Source organism: Mirounga angustirostris, unplaced genomic scaffold (assembly GCF_029215605.1).
Source record: "Mirounga angustirostris isolate CCGP_5_RB_7025 unplaced genomic scaffold, mMirAng1.0.hap1 SCAF_3, whole genome shotgun sequence".
In the NCBI taxonomy this organism is placed as follows: Eukaryota; Metazoa; Chordata; class Mammalia; order Carnivora; family Phocidae; genus Mirounga; species Mirounga angustirostris.
Window position 1 is genome coordinate 141670507 of NW_026991711.1, and position 21134 is coordinate 141691640.

At 41.2% G+C, this 21134-nt stretch overlaps 1 protein-coding gene across 2 annotated transcripts; it reads right to left on the bottom strand.

Moving 5' to 3' along the window:
* Positions 1 to 1521: 1521 nt before the first annotated feature.
* PRKRA (protein activator of interferon induced protein kinase EIF2AK2) lies at positions 1522 to 20517 on the bottom strand. 2 transcript variants are annotated; one of them, XM_045868446.3, is made up of 8 exons: positions 20280 to 20517; positions 19571 to 19740; positions 16373 to 16454; positions 14248 to 14326; positions 13105 to 13222; positions 11134 to 11228; positions 5395 to 5569; positions 1522 to 2197 (listed from the first exon to the last, which is right to left on the bottom strand). In XM_045868446.3, the coding sequence occupies exons 1-8, from the start codon at positions 20342 to 20344 to the stop codon at positions 2040 to 2042; spliced, it is 942 nt and encodes a 313-aa protein (XP_045724402.1). In that variant the 5' UTR covers positions 20345 to 20517; the 3' UTR covers positions 1522 to 2039. The 2 variants fall into 2 exon arrangements, with proteins under 2 accessions (XP_045724402.1, XP_054362096.1); XM_054506121.2 differs by lacking the exon at positions 20280 to 20517 and having other exon boundaries at positions 16324 to 16454; positions 19571 to 19709.
* Between the last annotated feature and the right edge of the window lie 617 nt (positions 20518 to 21134).

The following is a 21134-nucleotide window of genomic DNA, read 5'->3' on the forward strand; positions in this document are numbered from 1 at the left end:
CCTATCACAGGTTAGAGCTGATGCCACAGGATGGTTGTGGCAGAATTGCCTGTTCAAAGCCTATTTGGAAAATTCACCTCATGTGGTTCACAGGTAAGACCGATTTGATAGGTCAAAAGCCTTAACAAAGGGGTGAACGAAATGCTATTAAAGATCACCTGCTGGTGTACCTAACACCCTAGAAAGTTCCAGCAGAGGTGACATTTGAAGAGTATCTTTAAAAATGCATGTTTCCGGGGCGCCTGGGTGGCTCGGTCGGTTAAGAGTCTGCCTTCAGCTCAGGTCATGATCTCAGGGTCCTGGGATCGAGTCCCGCATCAGGCTCCTTGCTCCACTGGGAGTCTGCTTCTCCCCCTCCTTCCCACTTGTGCTAGCTCTGTCTCTCTCAAATAAATAAATATTAAAAAAAATAAAAATGCATGTTTTCTCCAGGGCCAGAAGCAGGGAAAACCTAGGCAGCAGGAAGAGTAGGACTTCTGGGCACCTTAGACTCAGATGCTCATTTCATCAGTACTGTTTAGAACTGAATTATATTGTCCTTTCCCCCACTTGGATCTCTTCTTCTTCCAATGCTTTATGAAATCTTTCCTCAAAGTATCCTTTCTGAAGTCAGCATTTTACTGTGCAGAAGTCTGTCATCCCTAGAGCTCACTGTGCCCTTTCTATATTCTACAGCATTCCTAAAAACCTAAGATCGGTCCAGTGACCTACGAGCTCCTGTTTATGCCTAAACTTTGTTTCAAGTCTGTGTAGTCCTTAACCTCATCAAAAATAGTGCCTAAAATTCCATGATTTAATTGACATATACAGCTGATAATGTGAAACTACGTGCTCTTTAGAAGTTACATGCATAGGTTTTCCTTTATGATGATGTTTTATTCTTCTCAAATGATTCCACTCAAGTATGATTTTTTTTTTTCCAGACAGAAAAATACTTGTCATATACTTCTGCTGGATTAACCCTTGAGATTGTCAAAACCTGCCTTTATCATTTAGAGCTCTCTTGCTCTCTGAAGCTTTCCCTGCATTCTGAAAACAGGCCTGAGACTTCCATCTAATCTACAAGAGTAGCCGTATCCACTGGTGCTGGCAGAGGGACCACTGATGATAGATGGAAACATAAAAGGCAAAATTAAAATTTGCTCCTGAGGCTGATCTAACCTTTCAATCACTCATTGCTTTGCTTGAAACACTCTTGTAACTGAATCGAGTGCACTGGGAAGTTTTGTTTTTGTAATTTTACTAATGCTTTTTCAACTGCTAACTCCTATATGAATGGTTATGTCAAAGAAATAGACAATGTTGCATTTGTTTGGAGAAAATACAGAAGGGACTCATCACATATACGTATTTGTACGTTTTTCCTTAGACCATGGATGTTTTTTCAACTTTGACTTTCAGAAGTAGACTAGATATAGGTAGTAAGTAACAGAGCATCCACATCATGTCACTCCCAGGAATGGCTACAAAGAAGGGGCCATGGTTGGGTCAGTAATGCTTTAATAAAACGAGTGGAACCTGTTACAACAACAGCTCTTTATTACATGGATTCAAATGCACAGCAGACCAATCATGTTCCCTGAAATTCAATAGTCACATTCAATAAACGCCTGTTAGTGTGTTCCTCCCAACTCTGAGGGGCTTCCTTCGAATTCCCTGTACAAAGCCTTGCGCAAAGAAGAGGTTAAGCACCAGTAAGAACGACTGTTGCTAGCAGTTTTGTTTCTTCAACATCTTCATCTTCATAATCATCAACAACAAACATGCAGTTTCTTCTCTGTATGTACATGGCATTGTAACCTGGGTGCTACACTCTGCTTATGGTACAAAGTTTATAAATGCAATATACCAATACAAAGTTGAAGCCATTAAAAAGAGCTTAATAACTACTAGGAGATCATTAAACCTGGAGTGTTGATGGACTCTATGAAGAGATTTAGAAACAACACACAAACTCAAACGTAGTAAACGTTTTACTTGGGAAGGGGCGAAGGGGCATTTCTTATGTGCTACCGAGGGCTTTCGGGGTCGCTTCCGGCTCACTTTCTTTCCGCTATTATCTTTAGATACTGCAGAGCGTTGTGAGCTGCCTCACTCTGTGCATTGCCGCACGAGATCCCGGAGCCGTGGCAGACTGTGATGGGACTGGTGGAGAGTTCGGCCAGACACTGATACTGGCCATTGGCGCTCAGTTCTTCTGTAATGACATGTTCAAACATGATAGTTAATGCCAAGTGTACAGAAAGCAGATCCTTCATGAAAACAAGTTTTTACTACAGTCTTCCTTCCTACAGTCTTCACTACAGTATAAATCTATGGTATCCTACTCCACTTCCTCATCGTCTTTATCATTCTTCTCCAAAAACCAAAACACAACTGCTCAGTGCTAGTGGTTTTCAAACACAGCTGTGCTTCCCAACCACCTGAGGGAACCTAAATGCAGGTGCCTTGGCCTCACTACAGCTTGCTCAGTCAGAAACGCAGGGTTCGGGGTGGGAGTAGCCAGATTCTTACATTTTCTTTTTAAAGCTCCCAAGGCCATTCTAATGTGGCTAGTTTAGCAGCGTTCGCAAATTGAACCGTAGCCAACTTTTTTTAGAGGGAAAAAGACCATCGGCTAGGGCACTGGAGAGACGGTGTTTTTCACTCTGGAGTCTAGGGTTACTGTCAGGAGACATGTGAACCAGGAAATACATGGCTCAGGGCAAGACCTATCTTCTGCCTTCATGTTCTTTCATTCTACATCTGTGCAGATAGTCTAGTTCCGTGTTGCATATACGGTACCTAAGCTCAGGAAACAAATGTTCTTCTCATCAACTGGTGAATCACTGTCACTAAAGATGGTTAGATGACACAAGGGAAAGAAGTAGAAACAGATGAGTTACAGTTTGTTAAAAGTGGCCACGATTCAATGTTATTCTGCTAGAGTCAATATTAGGAAACCTCCAGATACAGTGGAGGTGTTTTAATGTGTGAAGAGGCTTTCTAGTTCTATCATCGAGCTTTTTTTTTTTCCTTTTAAATTGAGGTAAAATTCATATAACATAATCTTAACCATATTAAAGTGAACCATTCAGTAATATTTTGTACATTCACAATGTTGGGCAACTGCCATCTCTATCTAGTTACAAAACATTCTCATCATTTCATTTTCCCAAGAAGAAACACCATACACATCAAGAAGTTGCTCCCCATCTCCCCTACCCCGAAGCCCCTCTGGCAACCACCAATCTATGGAGTAAATTATTCTGGATATTTCATTTAAATGGTATATAATATGACCCTTTTGTGTCTTGCTTTTCACTTAGTATGTTTTTTTTTTTTAAAGATTTTATTTATTTATTCGAGAGAGAGGGAGAGAGACAGCGAGAGGGGGAACACAAGCAGGGGGAGTCAGAGAGGGAGAAGCAGGCTTCCCGCCGAGCAGAGAGCCCGATGTGGGGCTCGATCCCAGGACCCTGGGATCACGACCCGAGCCGAAGGCAGTCGATTAACGCCTGAGCCACCCAGGCACCCCTTCACTTAGTATGTTTCTGAGGTTAATCCATGTTGTAGCAGGTATCAGAACTTCATTTCTTTTCATGGCTGAATATTTAGTTGCACATATATACCACAACTGACTTAATCATTCATCCGCTGATGGACATTTGGGCTGTTTCCATCTTTTAGCTATTGTGAATAGTACTACTGTGAACATGTGGGTATTTGTTTGAATTTTTAAGTTTATTGTTATTTAACAATTGAAGTTTACAATTGTTTTGGGGATATCCCTGGTGGTAGAGTTGCTAAGTCATACGGTAACTCATTTGAGGAGCTGCAAAACTCCTGTTTTCCACAGCGGCTGAACCATTTTATAGTCCACCAGCAGTGTGGGAGGGCTACAACTTCTCTACATCTTTGCCAACATTTGTTATCTTCTATTTTCTTCTTCACAGTAATCCCAGTGGGTATGAATTGGTACTTCACTGTGGTTTTGATTTGCATTTCCCTGATGACTAAGAATAGTGAGCATCTGTTTGTGAGCTTGTCGGCCACTTGTATATCTTTTTGTTTTGGAGGATGTCTAGGTTCTTTTGAAGGTAACTGCATAGAAGTTAGCCAAATTAGCTGATTGTGGTTTTTAGACTGCTGTTCTATATTTAGAAGAACGACTTAGTTCTTAAAATTGGTAAGGTGCATTTCAAAGGCATCATTAATTCATAATCTCAAAAGCCACCTCAAGTTTCCTTCTTTTCCCAGATTCAACCATCCATAGTCCTGTTCATGACATGGCTTATTCATCTGTGTCTTAAACACCTAAAAAAGTGTGGGTACTTAATAAATATTTACTGAATGAATTCTCTTCCATCAGCCACCTCTTCTGACCATGTGTCTGTCCTAAATTCCTGGTTCGGCATCATTCTCAGTATATTAAAACATTGTATTCAACCCATCATTCAATCCTAAAGTAGCAGAGAAAAATCAGAAATTCTTTAAACACCTACACACCAGAGCTGGCAGCTCCTTCAAGCTGGGTCCCCACAGCCCACTGAGGATGGAACAAAGGATATCAAATTCTTCACAAATTACACTGATGTTAAATCAAGACACCAAACACTTGTGTGCACGCGCACACACCACACACACACACGCATGCACGCACGTCAGCTTTAAAAAGCAAATTAAAATCCAAAGTGACTTGCTTTCTATTCTATCCACATTTGTCTACCTAAATGACTAAGGGCTAGAGGAAATATAGACGAGGAGAGCTGGGATGGAATAAAGCTATAAAGTACTTGTCCCCACTGATCTCCTTCAATTGGCAAACAGTGACAAAGTGGAGAGAAGGGGTCTGGCCCCCACAAACTTAGTGCTTGTTCTAGAAATGTGGCTGCCTTTTTATCTGTCAAGCTCTCCATCAGGGCTAGTTTAACAGACACTGTATCTGCAGGGACTCTTCCCCTGATTGGACTCTACCGCTAATCAGCTACATCTCAGGCAGGTTTCTGAACCTCTCTGTGCCTTCTTTTTCTTTCCTTACATGTAAGGATAATAGACCTAACTTCACAGAATTAGTTTGAGAATTCAGGGAGCTGAACTATGTAATATCCTTAAAACAGGGCCTGGTCTATAGTCAAAACAATAAATATTAGCTGCCGTTTTTTATTATAACTATACAGATGTTAGCTATTATTATTATTTATAAGAATGGGACATATCAGTGATAAACAGAACTGCTCTAATTTTATATATATAAATATATACGTGTGTGAGAGGTGTGTATATATACATATGTATATATACACACACAATTTCAGTATCCCTGGTCAGTGAAATAAACTGTAATACAGGCTTTGTTTCTGAAATACATTTTAAAAATAGGTTTTGAGATAAGCCAAAGAAAAAAAATCATACCTATATCCAAATATGTTATATTAAAACCTTGTTCCTTGGCAATTTCACTAAGCAGCTGGATGTAATCTGTATTTGGAATACTGAGGAGGCTCCTTTTCAGTAAGTTGATCTTTTCACCAGGAGAATTCCTCAAGGAATGCCAAGTACATCCTAAAGAATGTCCTACTACATTTGTCTGAAAAACAGAGATGAAGATTAAGACTCGTAACTCAGACTGAGTTCTAATGCTATAATTAAAAGTATTAGGCACTCACATTTAATACTCTATAAAGCATGTTTAAATGAATACTATTTGGTTAACTTTCCCATTTTAAATGAGATAACACTAATAAGCACACATTTAACAAACACCGCGACGTCAGAGAAAAAAGAAGCATATGCACAAATATACTGGAAGTATTTAAAAATACTTTTGTATGGGACAAAGGTCTCTCAAATTTTCTGATGGCCACATTAAGATGTATAAGATATTTTTAAAAAGATGTAGAAGATATTTAAGAGCAGTATAAACAAACCTGCAAATAACTGAATCTGCCTAATGGAGCAATTTACAAATTAAAATATAAAATGATTTTATCTTTATGATTTCTTGTATTAAATACCAACCAATCACTCTGACAGCTGTGAAGCAGAAGACAAACTGTAGAAAAGGTGCAATGTACAAGTTAGGTTTGAGAAGAACAAGTTGTTCAAATGAATGGCAGGAGGTCATAAAGTTCTTACCAGACTTTTCCCAGAACCCAACAGAACTTTCTCCTTTGCCTCTTTTCTTTATTCTTCCCTATATCCTTCCCTTTCCACCTGTTCTTAGAATGCTTTACATTTCCATGTTAGTTTATTTTTCTCAAATTGCCTCATATATTATGTCAAAAAGCCCCACAAAAACAAAAAACAAAAAACAAACAACTGCCCTCTGAAGTAGGGCAACGTATCCATAGTCTTATTAATGAGACTGATGGAGGTTAAGGGATTTTCAAAAAAAGATCACAAGGATGGCCAGTATATAGAATTAATAATCTATAAAGTTTGCTAAATAGAATTTTGTATTCCTTGGTTGGAACTTTAAAAAATTTTGTTTTTTTAAAAAATTATAATTCAGGGGGTGCCTGGGTGGATTAGTCATTAAGCGTCTGCCTTTGGCTCAGGTCATGATCCCAGGGTCCTGGAATCGAGTCCCACATTGGGCTCCCTGCTCCACGGGAAGCCTGCTTCTCCCTCTCCCACTCCCCCTGCTTGTGTTCCCTCTCTCGCCGTCTCTCTGTCAAATAAATAAATAAAATCTTTAAAAAATTATAATTCATTGATAGTTTCAATAAGAAATATATAATGAAGAATAGTCTCTTTTCCTTATCACTCCTTCCCAGAAGACATGTTTCACTTCCAAAAGGTACTTACCGTTAAAACTATTTCTTCAATAACCTTCTATAATTCTAAATTCAAGCACACACACACATAATCTTTTTATTTTACTTTTTACTTCTATCTTCCTCCCTCCCTCCCTCCTTCTCTCTTTGTAGCTCCACACCCCATGTGGGGCTTGAACTCAGGACCCTGAGATCAAGAGTCATATATGCTCTACTGACGGAGCCAGCCAGGCGCCCCCATAATCTTCTTTTTAAACAAAAATGATAGCTTACTCTTCTGTATCTTATTTTCCTCATATCAACGCACATATAGGCATTATATTTATCTTACCAGTTTTCAATTATGGCTTTTGGGTTATTTCTGATTTCTTGGTTTTACTAACAATGTTACAATAAAACTCTTTTGCACTTGGATGACTTTATCTGTAGAATAATTTCTAGAAGTAGAACTGAGTCAAAGAGCACGTATGCTTTTAATTTTGAGAAAATACTTCCGGACTGATATCTAAACCAATTTATACTACCATCAACGGCCTAGGCGGGTGCTTGTTTTCTGATACCCTTGCCAACACCTGGGACTATCAAACTTAGTAGGTTTCATCTGTCTAAAAGGTGAAAATAATATCTCTTTAATTTCCATGAGTGGAGCTAATCATTTTTTTTTAAACATTTTTATCTCTTTTTTATTGATGTGTGAGAGCTTTTTATGTGGTACTGAAAACAGTCCAATTACAGACCTGTGTTAAAAATAATTTCTTGTTTTAATTCTTAGTTTTATTTACAGATTTTTTTTGCTGTGTAATAGGTTTTATGGAGTCAAATTTATCACTTTTATTACGTCTTCTAGGTTTTAGGTTTTAAAAAGGTTTCCCCTATGCTAAGAATTTTAAAAAGGAAAGCTCTGCCGTGTTTTTTCATACTTGGTTTCAATTCTTATGTTCAAATTTTTGATCAATCTGAAATTTATTTTAAGGAGTAAGGGAGCAACCTAAATACGTCACACACACACAGGTATGTACATCCTCCCCTCTACCCACCACCATAAATGTGGCTTTGTTTCTACATTATTTATTGAATAATCCATCCTTTTGCCCACTGATCTGAAGTCTCATTATTGTCATATACTCTGCTCCTATGTGGATTATTGTCTATACCTGGATTCTCTATTCTATCCTCTGTCTATCCCTGTAACCAATACATGTTTCAGTACTATAGATTTAGAGTAGGTTTTATTCTCTGATAGGTATAATCCCACCTCCTGCACTCTTCCTTTTCAGTTTTCTTGGCTATTCTTGAGAGTTTATTTTTCCAGATAAACTTGGTAAAGCTGTATTGAGATCCAAGATGAATTCTGGTAGATTTTGAGTGAGACTACATTATCTTTTTATATATTTTACAATATTGAGTCTTCCTATTGAAAATAAGTAGTTTTACATTAATTCAATTTCTGTTAAATCCCTCAACAGAGTTTTGAAATTTTTTCCACATGGGTCTGCACATTTTAAGTTTATTCTCCAGCACATTAGCCTCTTTTCTATTATTGAAAATGAGATCTTTTTCATTCCACCTCTTAATATTTATAAACAGAAAAACTATTGGTTTTTTTTCCTAGTATACTTTTTTAGGACAGATTTCTATTTTGCTATAAAAGTATCAATGTTACCGAGCTTCATAAATTTTGTTAATATAACACCACAAAAAGTCAAAGAGTACAGAATTATTAAAGCAACAATCCTGAGCCTCATTCCAACCCTACATTCAGTCCCCTTTCCAGAAGCAATTTTTAACTTTCTTCTCTAATTATTCTAGTGGTTACCTTCATAATCCTAAATATGAAAAAGCTATTGGTTTTATATATTAATTTTATGATCAGTTACCTTGATGAATTCTCTTATTCTAGCAGTTTTTCTTTTACAGGGCTTTACAGGGACACAGTCATATTATTTGTAGTTAATGATCATTTTTATCTCTTCTTTTTTAATTCTTGATTTAAATTCAATTTATTTAACACATAGTGTATTATTAGTTTCTGCCTTCTAAGGGTAGAATTTAGTGATTCATCCATTGTATATAACACCCAGTGCTCATTACATCAAGTGCCCTCCTTAATGCCCATCACCCAGTTACCCCATCCCCTCACCTACCTCCCCTCCAGCAACCCTGTTTCCTAGAATTAAGCATTTCTTATGGTTTGCCTATTTTCTTTTTTTTTTTTTTTTAAGATTTTATTTGTCAGAGGGAGAGAGCATGTGGGCACGCCCACAACCAAGGGGAATGGCAGGAGAGGGAGAAGGAGGCTCCCGGCTGAGCAAGGAGCCAGATGCGGAACTCGATCCCAGGACCCTGGGATCATGACCTGAGCTGAAGGCAGACGCGTAACTGACTGAGCCACCCAGGAGTCCCCCTCTCTATTTTCATCTGATTTTACTTTTCCTTCCCTTCCCCTATGTTCATCTCTTCTGTTTCTCAGAACAACAGGGATATTTTAAAAGTGTTTGTCAATGATTGCCAAATATCTTTTTGGCATCCATTGACTGTTTTTCTCCTTTGACCCATTAAGGTGATTAATTATAGTAACAGATTTACAGAACCTATCCTTGCATTCCTGAAATGCAACAGATATATTCTTGCATTCCTGAAATAAGCCCAACTTGTCTACGGTGTATTATTCTTTTACTGTTGTACTAGATATTTTATTAAGGTGTTTCACTATAAGGGAGATTAATCCATAATTTTTTCCCTTGCGATTTGCTATTGTCAGGTTTTGGTGTTAGTGTTATGTTGGTTTTGAAAAATAAATTTAGAAGCCTGCCCTATGTATGTATGTATTGCCTGGAAGAATTTAAATAGCATTGGAAATTACTTCTTCCTTGACGATTTAATAGAATTCACCTATGAAACCAGTTATAAACCTATTTGTGCTTTGTGATTTTGGTGTCATCTCTGATCCAATTTTAAAAGAAGTGAATGCAACGTTTTATGTTTTTCTATTAAAAAGGTAAAACCAAAATTATGTTACTTTATTTGTGTATAGTCTTTGATTTTTTTTTTCCCTACAGAATGAGCCCTTATTTTATTATCATCAATTAGGACACGCTATAGTCCTCACTTCTCATTCCCCACCTAATAAATCCTCAGATAATGTACCATGAGATGTATCTATATATGAACATCATAATCTCAAATAATGTCATGTATAGCTCAATCTCTTATGCTCTGTATTTGTTTGCCCAGCTGCCTACCTAGTATCTTTACTTAACATATTCTACAAACACTTCAGATTCAATATATCCTACTCACTGTAGATATTAACTCATTATCTTCTCCCCGTCAAGTCCCACTCATCTTGTGTTCCCCATATTACTGAATGGTACCACCATCTACTCAGTTGCTAATCTAAAAATGTTTACTTTCTCCTTTTTCCTTACTCCCCACATCCAAATCAATTACCATGCCCTATTCACCCCAGCTTTCAAAATAATTTTTAAACTGACCATGTCGACGGCCACCATCATTTCTCATCCATTTTCTGTAACAGTCTACAGGTCTCTAAGACTCCTTCATTCCCCATAGGGCAGCCAGTCACTCCCTTCTAAGCCTCTCCTTCCCAGATTAAAATTCTTTAGTGATTTTGCTCCACCCTCAGGATAAAGTTCAATCTCTCTGACTATAGTCGTCCCTTCCAGATTTAATCCCGCTTTGCCTTTCTGGCCTCATTGTCCAAGACACCCTCCTCCAACCCTATGCTCTGGCCACGCCAAACTATTTAGGGTTCCCAGATGACATATAATATTTTACTCTTGGTCTTTGTAGGTGCTCTTTTTTCTCTTTGGAATTCTTTTCCTCTGTTCTCATCCTGCAGGTCTTGGCTTAGATATTGCCTCCTCCAAGAAGTCTTCCTGAAATCCCCAGTCTTGGTTGGATCCTTCTGTGTTGCCGAGCCCTCTCTGAGAGGACCAGTCTGTCGGGTTCTTTTCTCTTTCGGGAGCCTACAAACTCCCCAGTGGCAGAGACTGTCTTATACATGCTATGCACAGAACCTGGTGCAAGGTCTGGCACACAGCATGAGCTCACGAAATGTCTGCTGAGTGGGTACAGGAACGACTGCACTGTCAATGTGAACGCAAAAATGGCACTCCTGGCTTATCCTCTTTAGGTCCCATCAAGTGGTTCTGCATTTGAACGTGTCTCCCAAGCCCTCTTACCTGGTCACCCTTGTGACAGCTAAAATTGGGGTCGTGTACATCTGAACAGTGAAGAGATTTTTAAAAATTAAAACTCTCAAGTGTCTATATGACAAGGACTCTAGGGAAGCTTCCTAGAGCAAGAGATGCTTAATCACATTGTCATCATAGGTGTCTTGGTCATTACTCACTAAAGAAATGTGGTTCTCTGGAGAAATATTACTGAATTTGGCAAGAAATTTCTCAGCAGCGTTTCTCTTGGCTTGTTTTTTTGATGCCCCCTTTCCTAAATAAAAAAGAAAGAAATGGTAGGTTTAGAAAATAAATTAGTGTCCATAGAGAATAATCACATGTATAAAGTATGATTTTTTGATCAGAGAACAATTTCATGATTTTTATATACTATTCTTTTGCTGATCTGACATCTTTGCTTATTGTGCTTCATGCAACTATTAATTCTTTTTTTTTTTTTAAAGATTTATTTATTTTAGAGAGCGGGAAAGAGAAAGCACATGAGTGCGGTGGGGAGGGGCAGAGGGAAAGTCCCAAGCAGACTCCGTGCTGAGCTCAGAGACTGATGCAGGGCTCGATCTGACAGCCCTGAGATCACGACCCAAGCCCAAACCAAGAGTTCGGTGCTTAACCAACTGCACACCCAGGTGCCCCGATACAACTATTAATTCTTACATTTATGGAGGCCTTTCTTTTCTTTGACATTTTATCTTTAATAGTTATACTTTCTGTTTTTAACAGGTATATTTCCCTATGCCTAGCTTTAATGAATCATTTTTGGTTTAATTCTGACCAAGTATTCAAATTTATCAAGGTCCTTTTGAATTACAGCTCTTATCTCTTGATGTCTACTTCTTGCTTACAATCTTCTATAAACTGACAACTATGTGGAATTTTTCTTTAACACAAATAAGAAGGGCATAGGAGATACTGCAGTTAAAAGACACCATAAGTATCATCTACTTCCATGCTTTTCGTTTTACAGATTTAAAAGCTGAGGCCTAGAGAGATTAAGTAATTTGCCTACCCTCGCAAATTAAGGTGCATCAAGAATGGACATGAGGTGGGGCGCCTGGCTGGCTTGGTCGGTTAAGCTTCTGCTTGCATCGGCTCAGGTCATGATCTCAGGGTCCTGGGATTGAGCCCCATGCTGGGCTCCTTGATCAATGGGGAGCCTGCTTCTCCCTCTCCCTCTGGCCACCCCCCACCTCCCCGTGCGTGCTCGTCTCTCTCAAATAAATAAATAAAATCTTTAAAAAAAGAATGGAAGCTGGGGTTCCTACTTCCAGTCCAGTGCTTTCTGCATTGGCCCGCACTGCCTCTCAGGGCAAACGGTTGCTTATTACTTGAAACAGGTATCTAACCATTTTAAGTGCCATTTTAAGAATGATAGAAACATGATAGAGAAATTACAATAGGGACCCTCACTTAGTACTCTATTAAGGGACTTTTTCCCCATCGTTTCTGGCCCTTACAACATGGAAGTTGCTATCATTCAAAGGGAAAATTTCTACTTTATTTTTATCTCATGCTATTTTTTTGCCTCCTAGTCTCTTATATCTTGTTTTCAAATGTGATCTTCCTCTAGTCCTCCAATCTTCTAGAACAGCTGTTGAAACTTCCAAGAGATTTACTGCTTTTTTCTAAAATGATTTTTTTTTAAAGATCTTATTTATTTGACAGAGAGAGACACAGCGAGAGAGGGAACACAAGCAGGGGGAATGGGAGAGGGAGAAGCAGGCCTCCTGCAGAGCAAGGAGTCCGATGCGGGGCTCGATCCCAGGACCCTGGGATCATGACCTGAGCCGAAGGCAGACGCTTAAGGACTGAGCCACCCAGGCGTCCCTCTAAAATGATTTTTAAGTCACTAACACATCAATGCAGGCTATGTAAAGTCAATTATTTACTTCTTTCCGTTAACAGGCTTTTCCATGATTTTTAAAAATATCGAATTAAGAAGCATAAGTATTCTTAAGCCAAATACTTATACTTAAATTCAACTGCAGAAAGAGACAGTAGAATAGGAGTATATCAATTTTTCTCCCCAGAAATATTTGAAAGGAAATCACAACAGAACTTTCTATGGTCATTCATCATCTGAAAATATTTCAAATGTCTTCAGTTGTATGAGAGTAAAAAGAAATAACTACCAGTTTCCATAAATGACTCTAGCCTACAAATTGTGGTATATTCTCTCTTATGCGCAGGTCCTCCCTCTTGGGAAAGGGTATATTCAGGAAGTCTCCAGCCATGATGAATAGCCAACTCCTAGAAAATCGAGATGAGGCTTTAGTAGTAATTTTTACTATGCAATGGCTTAATCACATAAATGACATCCTTTCATGATTTTGACCCCATTTCCATTTATATGTTTGAAAAGAATAATGATCTTCTGCAATGGAAAAATGGGGGAAGGCCTTATATTCCCCATAAATATTCCTGCATTTTATATCTTGCAAGCCCACAATACCAAAACTGAAGCAGCTTACTGCTAGGATAGGAATGGTGTTCTTCCATTAAGCCATAGTGAGCAAATATCAAAGAGCTCAAAGAGAAAGAGGAGCTACTATGGTCCTCTTGGGGAACATCTATGGGTCTCACGGTCATCAGTTCCGAAAGCCTCTGCCTTAATTGCAGACTTCCTGCCCACAGCTGGCTAACTACTGCACTGGAACAAGAGCACATGAGCGAAGGCGGCTAACAGACTTGGACAAAGCTGAGGAAAGATCACGGGAAGAAAACTCAAGAAAAAGACAGCAAGAAAGGGACCAAAGGACAGGCTGGAGAACGGGGAGGAGAGCTGTCCAACAGAGCACATGGATAATCCGCAAGAAGGATATTCTGCATGCAGAAATTCAAAGCTGATTTTTTTTTTTTGGTAGAATAAGCAAATAGACTACTTCCCCTTTCTTGAGGTAGGTTACCCGATTTGGGTTTATAAAATCTTCTGTGTCAACAGAAGTAGAAAGAGGTTTGTCACAAGAGTGGCAAAACATATTCTTAAAGTATACAACACTCTACCCATGTGCACTGGGGTCTGTTGATCTCAAATGAGAATTCCACAAACCAAAGGCAGATACTGTATATGGAAGAAAATCCAAAACGTAAATAAACAGGAAAATAATTTCAAGTTAGTGCTGTAATAGCTAATGATCATAACTGGGAAAACAAAATATTATACCATCTTATCTTTAAAATATTTATTCCTTGTTTCAGCCCTTATCATATTTTCAATTTATGACATCTTTCTTCAATAGACATAATGTTATGTAAGGAAAAACCGTGTGACTTACCTGTAATGAACCAATAGGGTTAAGCTGGTTCTTTGGTTGCTTAGAAGGGTCAGGCATTAAGGGGTCAGGAACTGCAAAGCTAAACATTTTTTAAAAATGTTATAAAACAAAATAATTTTCCCCAAACTATTAAATAAATGACAAGCATTTCTTATTTAATCCTCTATGCCTCTGCTGTTCTCCACAGAATAGCCTTCTACCCCACCTCTTCTATGAGAATGTGATCTATCCCCTGTCCAAGGTCTAGCTCATATGCCACTTTCTCTAAGAAACCTATCCTGTTATGCTAATGGAACATAACTTCTCCCTCCTTTGAACCATTATTAACATTTAGGTTGACCCTTTCTTAAGCAAATTATTTTACCGTAAGTTATATACTCTGACAAATACATCCCTCATCACACCGCTCCTGCATTCAGATGTAAAATCCTTTTGATGACAGAGCCTATGTATTACTTACCTCCGTAAGCCTTACAGGACTGTGCATATAATAGGTGCTCAATAAAAATGTATTTAAATAAAGCATACTACTGTTACAACCACACAAAAAGGGAAGCCTAATAATTAGGAAATTTAGCCCGGTAATGGGAATGATACAGATTATAAAGTTGTTTTTTCACTCTAACTATGGAAGACAAATCTGTCTGATCTACCATCTGCTCTAAACTAGAATAATCCTCCTAAGATTTATATGCAATGTGGCGTCTATGATTAGGGAAAAAGAGAACAATGTCTCCTAACTAGTTTGAAATTACTCATTAGTTAGGTGATGAGTGTCTAGCACTGAGTAAAGCTACATTCAAGGTTACTACCACCTAGGCGACTGAACAGTCATTTCTTCCATGACCAAAAAGGTTCAGTTATTGCCACTTCCTCAGGTTGCTTTTCCACCTGCCAGAATGTGAAGCTTTACGGAGGCTGATGAGATAGGAATATTCACTTACAATGCTGCACGCCGAAGCTACCCAAATAATTGTGATGGAGAAATGAGAAAGCCTCTGTATTAAATCAGGCCACTTTAGACCTGATTACAGCTTAGTAATTCCCATCTTATCTGTCAAGAAGCACAAATATATAGTAAAGTCTGTTAGCCTTTTTTGCTGACAAAGTGAAGTGCCCATGTGCAGAAAGGACACTCCGTATGCTCATTTCTACAAATACACTCAACCCTTTGGGTTGACCTTTGGGCTGCACAGAAATAGCCTGGTCATCACCAGCGAGGGGAGAATCCAATACCTGCCATGCCCTTTGGCATGTCTACAAACCCAGCATAAATCAGCTATAATGTAGGATCCCAGGGAATCAAGCACCATTTTGTGAGATTCAAAGCTTGTCAGTGCTTCATTCTAAACTACTCGAATGGTTTGGAAGGGCTTAGAAAGGGGAGGAGCACTGCATGAGAACCTAAGTACGTGCTAGACCAAAAGTTTTGAAGCTGGAGAAAAACCTCTCCTAAATCCCCACGGGCCTCTGCTGTCCACTCTGAGCAGGTACACCAGACTGTACTTGAGGACTAATTGAGTGCAGGGAAGAGGAGAACTTAAAGGCTCAGCATGCTCCAGTGTGTCCATTAGAAACCAAAGGACATCACTCTAGGATACATGAGATGCTCCAGGACCAATACTCTCCAAAAGCACCTAAAGTGACAACCAATTTATTTTGGAAAAATCCCATCAAGACTTAACATCCCACTTAACATCTTGTATTTGGTATACATTCTATAATAAAGGAAATCTCGTCTCCTTCCAAATTAGAATCTTCCGAAGAGTATTTTCCACTGATCTTTTTCCACTTCATAACTTATTTTATGTAGTGTAGAAATTATTACACTCTTAACACAGGAAGATATTTGCCAGAAAAACTGGGGTTTTCTACTGTTGCATCCCACTGAGGGGGAAAAAAAGCCTAGTTCCTGAGAGCTTTCATTTAACAGTTAATTGCTGGAATGAATTTCTTAAGGATAAAGTTGTCTTTAACGGATGACAGGTTTTCACAAGGAAATAAAATTTTAGAGCTAGATACTAACAACTGTTCACTTTGTTGCTTTTGTGAGCATGTTCAAACTTTCAATCTTACCTCAGCCATGATATTTTTGAGCTGCAGAATACAAAGAAATTTAGCTCACCAAATACTTGCATTGGCTTTCAAAATGTTTATGGCAGCCTCTGCAGCTCTATGTTTCGCCAGCTTCTTACTTGTACCTTCACCTGAATTAAGGTAAAAAAAGAAATGTCTTATGTGTTGTGAAAATGTGAGGCTTGCGTAGACATTTGCATAATACAAAGTCACTACAGTTTATATATATATACACACAAAGTTAATAAAAATATATACTACATACTGTAACAAAATATTCCCATGAAATACATAAATTAAAACCCCATAATTTTAAGTTTTATGTATCTAATTCTATGTATACCTATTATTAAAAATCCTTGTGTATATTTATTACATAAAATGGTAATAAAGTAGACCATGTCATACTTTCTGAAAAAAAATGCAACTTAGTATTTTACTCTTCCTTATTCCTAGAGAGAGAGGAAATGCTATAAAAAGAAGTCTCCTCTAAGGGAGCCACTTATATCAACACTGTTTGACAGCAAAATGTGCACAATTTTATTCCAGTGGTCCATCCTATACTGCATTAATCCCCTCTGTTTGGCTAAGCAGTCCTGGCTACATGTTGGGTACAGTGGGAGAAGGTTTATATAGGGAGCATGAGAGATGATGTTATGTGTCTTCCATACAATCTATATCCCTTACCTAAGTAGCTAACAGGGTGGCAGGGGACAGGCCTGACTCATCACTGAAACTGCAGCCTAATTTCAGTAAGCCATCACACCTGTTAAATGGTAAATTCAATCTTTTGCTTTCTGAGTTCAAGCTAGGTGCTGAGAACCTTTCAAAAGTGGTACCAGAGTGCTGATATCCACTTCTCTGGTGTGGAGGAAAGGAACAGGATAATGGAATAAATTTCAACTGTAACCCTCAAATGTCAGGACATACAAACCATACACCTTTATCCACTAACCTAGGGATTTAGGGACACTGGGGAGTATGAAACAGAATCCCTGCCCTTAAAGAGCACACAGCCTAGTGCAGGATTTTGTCTGTAAAGAGGCATCTGAAATACAGTCGCATGTGTTAGAACCAGCCTAAGTGCAGGCTGGCGGGGAAGCACACGAAAGGGGCAGCTCCCCTCCTCTTGGTAAGGATTCAGAAAGGTTTCAGGAAGGAAGAGATAACTGAACGAAGACATAAAAGACTAGTAAAAGCTAGTAAGATGAAGAGAGCTGGGGGTTAAGAAGAGCATTCTAGGCAAAGAAAAGCGCCCTTGTCAGGGCTCAGAGGCAACACCCAGCATGGGGCTCTCAAGAGCCCCAAGGAGCTGGGGAGGTAGGAGCTTAAGGAAACGATAAAAGGCTACAGGACTGGGAGGGTAGGGAGAGCGGTCCAAGAACAGTCTTCTAAATTTGTGCTTCTCAAACTTTAATGTGCACAGGAATTGCCTGGGAATTTTGTTAAAATGCATATTCTAGTCCTGCAGGTCTGGCATGGGGCCTGATATTCCGGAGGGTTTGCATCAAGTGCCCACGTGATAGTAATGCTGCTGCTGATCACGTTTCGAGAAGCACGGCCGTGAAGTCAGATCAAGAAATCTGTATTCAACCAGAAGGTGATGGGCAAACCACTGAACGGATGTGAAGAGCAAGAAGCACACGAACAGATCTGAATGCCAGGGTCATCCGGGGAATGGACAGCCCGAGACTAGAGGCTGAGAACAGCAGCGAGACAACAGCTGCGGTCCAAGTGCGAGACATCGGCGGCCCAGACAGCAGCAGTGGGGAGACAAGGGAAGCAGGCAGATGCCAGAGCTGCTTAAGAAGTAAGACTTGGTGGAAGAGTGGGCAAGAGGCAGAGGGAGAAGGAGGAGTCAGGAAAATGAAACCCAACTTTCTAGTGTGAGCCAACAGGTGATGGTGGTGCCTTTAGTGAGCTAGGGAATGCAGAGGGAACAGACTTGAGGGAAGAGAGATGGAGTCAGTCTGGGACAATGAGAGACTGAGGTGCCTTTGGGTCATCCAAGTGAAGATGCCCAGTAAGCACAGGTTGATAGACCGTTCCATAACCGGACCTGGGCTGAATGAAGACAGAGATTTCAGGATATTTGGCCTTTAGATAGCACTTGAAGCTGTGGAGGCACATAAACTTGCATAGGATGACGGGGCAGTGTGAGGAGAGCAGGGGCCCAAGCAGAACGGTTAGTGGCCATAAGTTGTTAATCCCTGGCCCAAGACATATTGAAGGGAAAAGGACTATTTCTTTTCTTAAATTTTCACTGAAAATTTAAAAATAGACCTGCTACAGGAGTAATGCAAAGATCCCGTGGTTCATTGTGAGGAGACTTCCAGCTAGCACCTACAATCCACTTGCCTCATCTAGATAAAAAAGTCTCAACATTTTCTTAAAGTCGTTTCAAAGAAAATAGTGGACTCCAGATTTTCAGGGACCTAAACAATTGATGCCTTTAGATTACCAGATGGTGCAACTCCAACCTTCCCGTTGAATTGTTTTCTTGGCATTCTTCCGATTTAAATTTAGTATTATTTTTTGTTTGCAATTAAATAGATACATAAGAAACAAAATGCCTACATTTACAAATGGCAACTTTAGTTATCATTTGTTCAAGTTCACAGACCATAAGGGGAGTCTGAACTCTGAAACTTCACTGCTATGTGACTTTGGGCATGTTAACTGATAATTTCTCTGAACCTGTTTCCTCACATATAAAAAAGGAGATGACATCTTACTAAAACTGGTACAGTGTCAGGAACTAGACGGTGCTATGAAATACGGTATTTGTGCCGCCTTCCTCATTTTGCTTGGATACAGAATCAAGTGTGGTACAATGGGCCCAAAGTGCCAGGTGAGTCCATACAAAGAGGGGAGAGGCTCAGAAAATTCTGGGCTCATGGCTCCTGGCATCGTCCATACTCTATGACACTATAAAACTTGTCAGCACCTACTGATCCAGCTGTGGTCGCTCCAAGAACCTTTCCTGCTTCTCCCTAATTCTTAAAAGAACCCTAGGAGGATCCTAGGGATGTTTCTGAGCTTCTCTTGGTATCTGGAGAAGAGAAAATTAGGGAGAGAATCAGATGAAGCTGGAAAGTCCCCATGACCTGAGATGAGAGGTCTCTAGTTTCAAGAGCCTGCTCCTTACAGCTGTCCCTGGTAAAAAGGTCACTTTTCCGAACTGAAAAGCAATACCAAGGCTCGCCGGCCAACCCACATGATCATGGGGTTAACTGTGCATACAGACCTGTGCAGGTGATGTCACCAACGGTTACTCTGAAGGTGAAAGTGGGTACGTGTATTTGCACATCCGATCTTTCACATTCATAAACCGGGATGTTCTTGGTCTTCATGCCGTATTCGTGTAATACCTGAATTGGTGTTTTCCCTGGCTTAGCTGTAATCATCTTCCCCAAACTGCAAAAACCAGAAAAAGGTGTGCTTTGCATGCCAAAGCGGGGAGGGAAGCAGAAGCATACAGAGGCTAGTTTTGACTGCCACCAACACTGATGCAGGAGGCGCCGAATCTCCCCTGCGGCCAGCGCCAGAGATGGCGAAGCGCCCCAGTCTCCCGGCCCCGCTGCGGCGGGCAACCGGCAGGGTGAAAGAGGGCTTTCGGGAGATAACTTCAAAGCGGGTAGGAGTCATTCCCTGTGGTCTCTCAGGACCAAGCCCACATTAACCCCTCTCCCCGGTAGCGGCGGCGCGCCACCTCCGCCCACCCCGCGCGCAGCCCGAGGCCGCAAGAGGGGCGGGGCCAGGCCGCAGACCCCAGCCCGCGCGCGGCCGAGAGGGCGGAGCCGAGTGCCCCCGGGTCCGCCCGCAGCCGCGGAGGCGAGAGCAACGAGAAGGGGTTTTACCCAGAATGCCGCTGGAAAGCGGGCTCCTCAGCCCCGCCTCTCGTGCCCACCGCTCCCGGCCCTCCCGGGCTCGGCCCCGACTATTCGGGCGCTGACCTGAAGGTCCCGCTGTCCTCGCGCTCCAGCGGCGGGGCTGCGGCGCGATGCCTGCTCTGGGACATAGCGGGAAGGGACGGCTTGGCGGCAGGCGGAAGAGTGGTGCGGAGCGATGTCCTCGCTCCCCGGGTCGGCCGGTCCCCAAGAGGAGCGCTCCAGCGCCGCCGCCGCCTCCTCAACTCCCCCTTTCCTCCCGGCTTGCGTCCCTCTTGCGAAGGGGACGGGCGGAGGCGGAGTCTCGGTGCAGCAGTGCCGGCCACGCCCCCTCGCTGCCCGGGCTGCGGGCCATACTCCAAGCCGGGCCCCGCCTACCGGCTCGCCTGTCTCCTGGGCGCCCGGCCCCGCCCCTGCTTTCCAGACTCCGCCCCTTTCCCAGTCCCGGCTCCTCTGGCTCCCGCCGGTTCCCAGCCTTAGCCTGGCGGATTCCCAGCACTTACCCCCCACCACGGCCTTGGCGTGGCCGCAAGTTCTGTGTCCTTAAAAGGAGACGGTTTCCGGCCCGGAGAGGCGGCTTGTTGGGAGGCAAACCTCACAGTGTGTGAGGCCTGAGGCTCAGCTTCTTTTTCGGTGGTGGAGCTGAAGGAGGTTAGGGATCGGGGCTGCGTCACTTTAAGAAAAAGATTTCAGGATTCTAAATGCAAAATTGCTACGGAACGTCCCTGGACCTGGCCCCGAAGCTTGGGACTCGCTGTATATCCGCCTTGGGGGGCTGCAGTGGGCTCTCCCGGTCTGCGCCCTGCTTTGAGGAGCTCGCAGGGATGTCCGGGGACACCCCCCCCCCCCACCTCTGCCTCCGGGTGGTTTCCATTGTCTTTAGGTTTTGGTCGCGAGAGGAACGCTGGGCCGGCGGATCTG

Bases quoted from the DNA above. Each gene is read 5' to 3' on its own strand.
- PRKRA (XM_045868446.3), bottom strand. From the start codon at position 20,344: ATGTCCCAGAGCAGGCATCGCGCCGCAGCCCCGCCGCTGGAGCGCGAG. The intron at 13,223-14,247 runs GTAAGTCACACG...TCGATTTTCTAG, and splicing joins ACCCTATTGGTTCATTACAG to GAGTTGGCTATTCATCATGG. The intron at 11,229-13,104 runs GTAGTTATTTCT...TTTTTTATTTAG, and splicing joins AGAGTCATTTATGGAAACTG to GAAAGGGGGCATCAAAAAAA.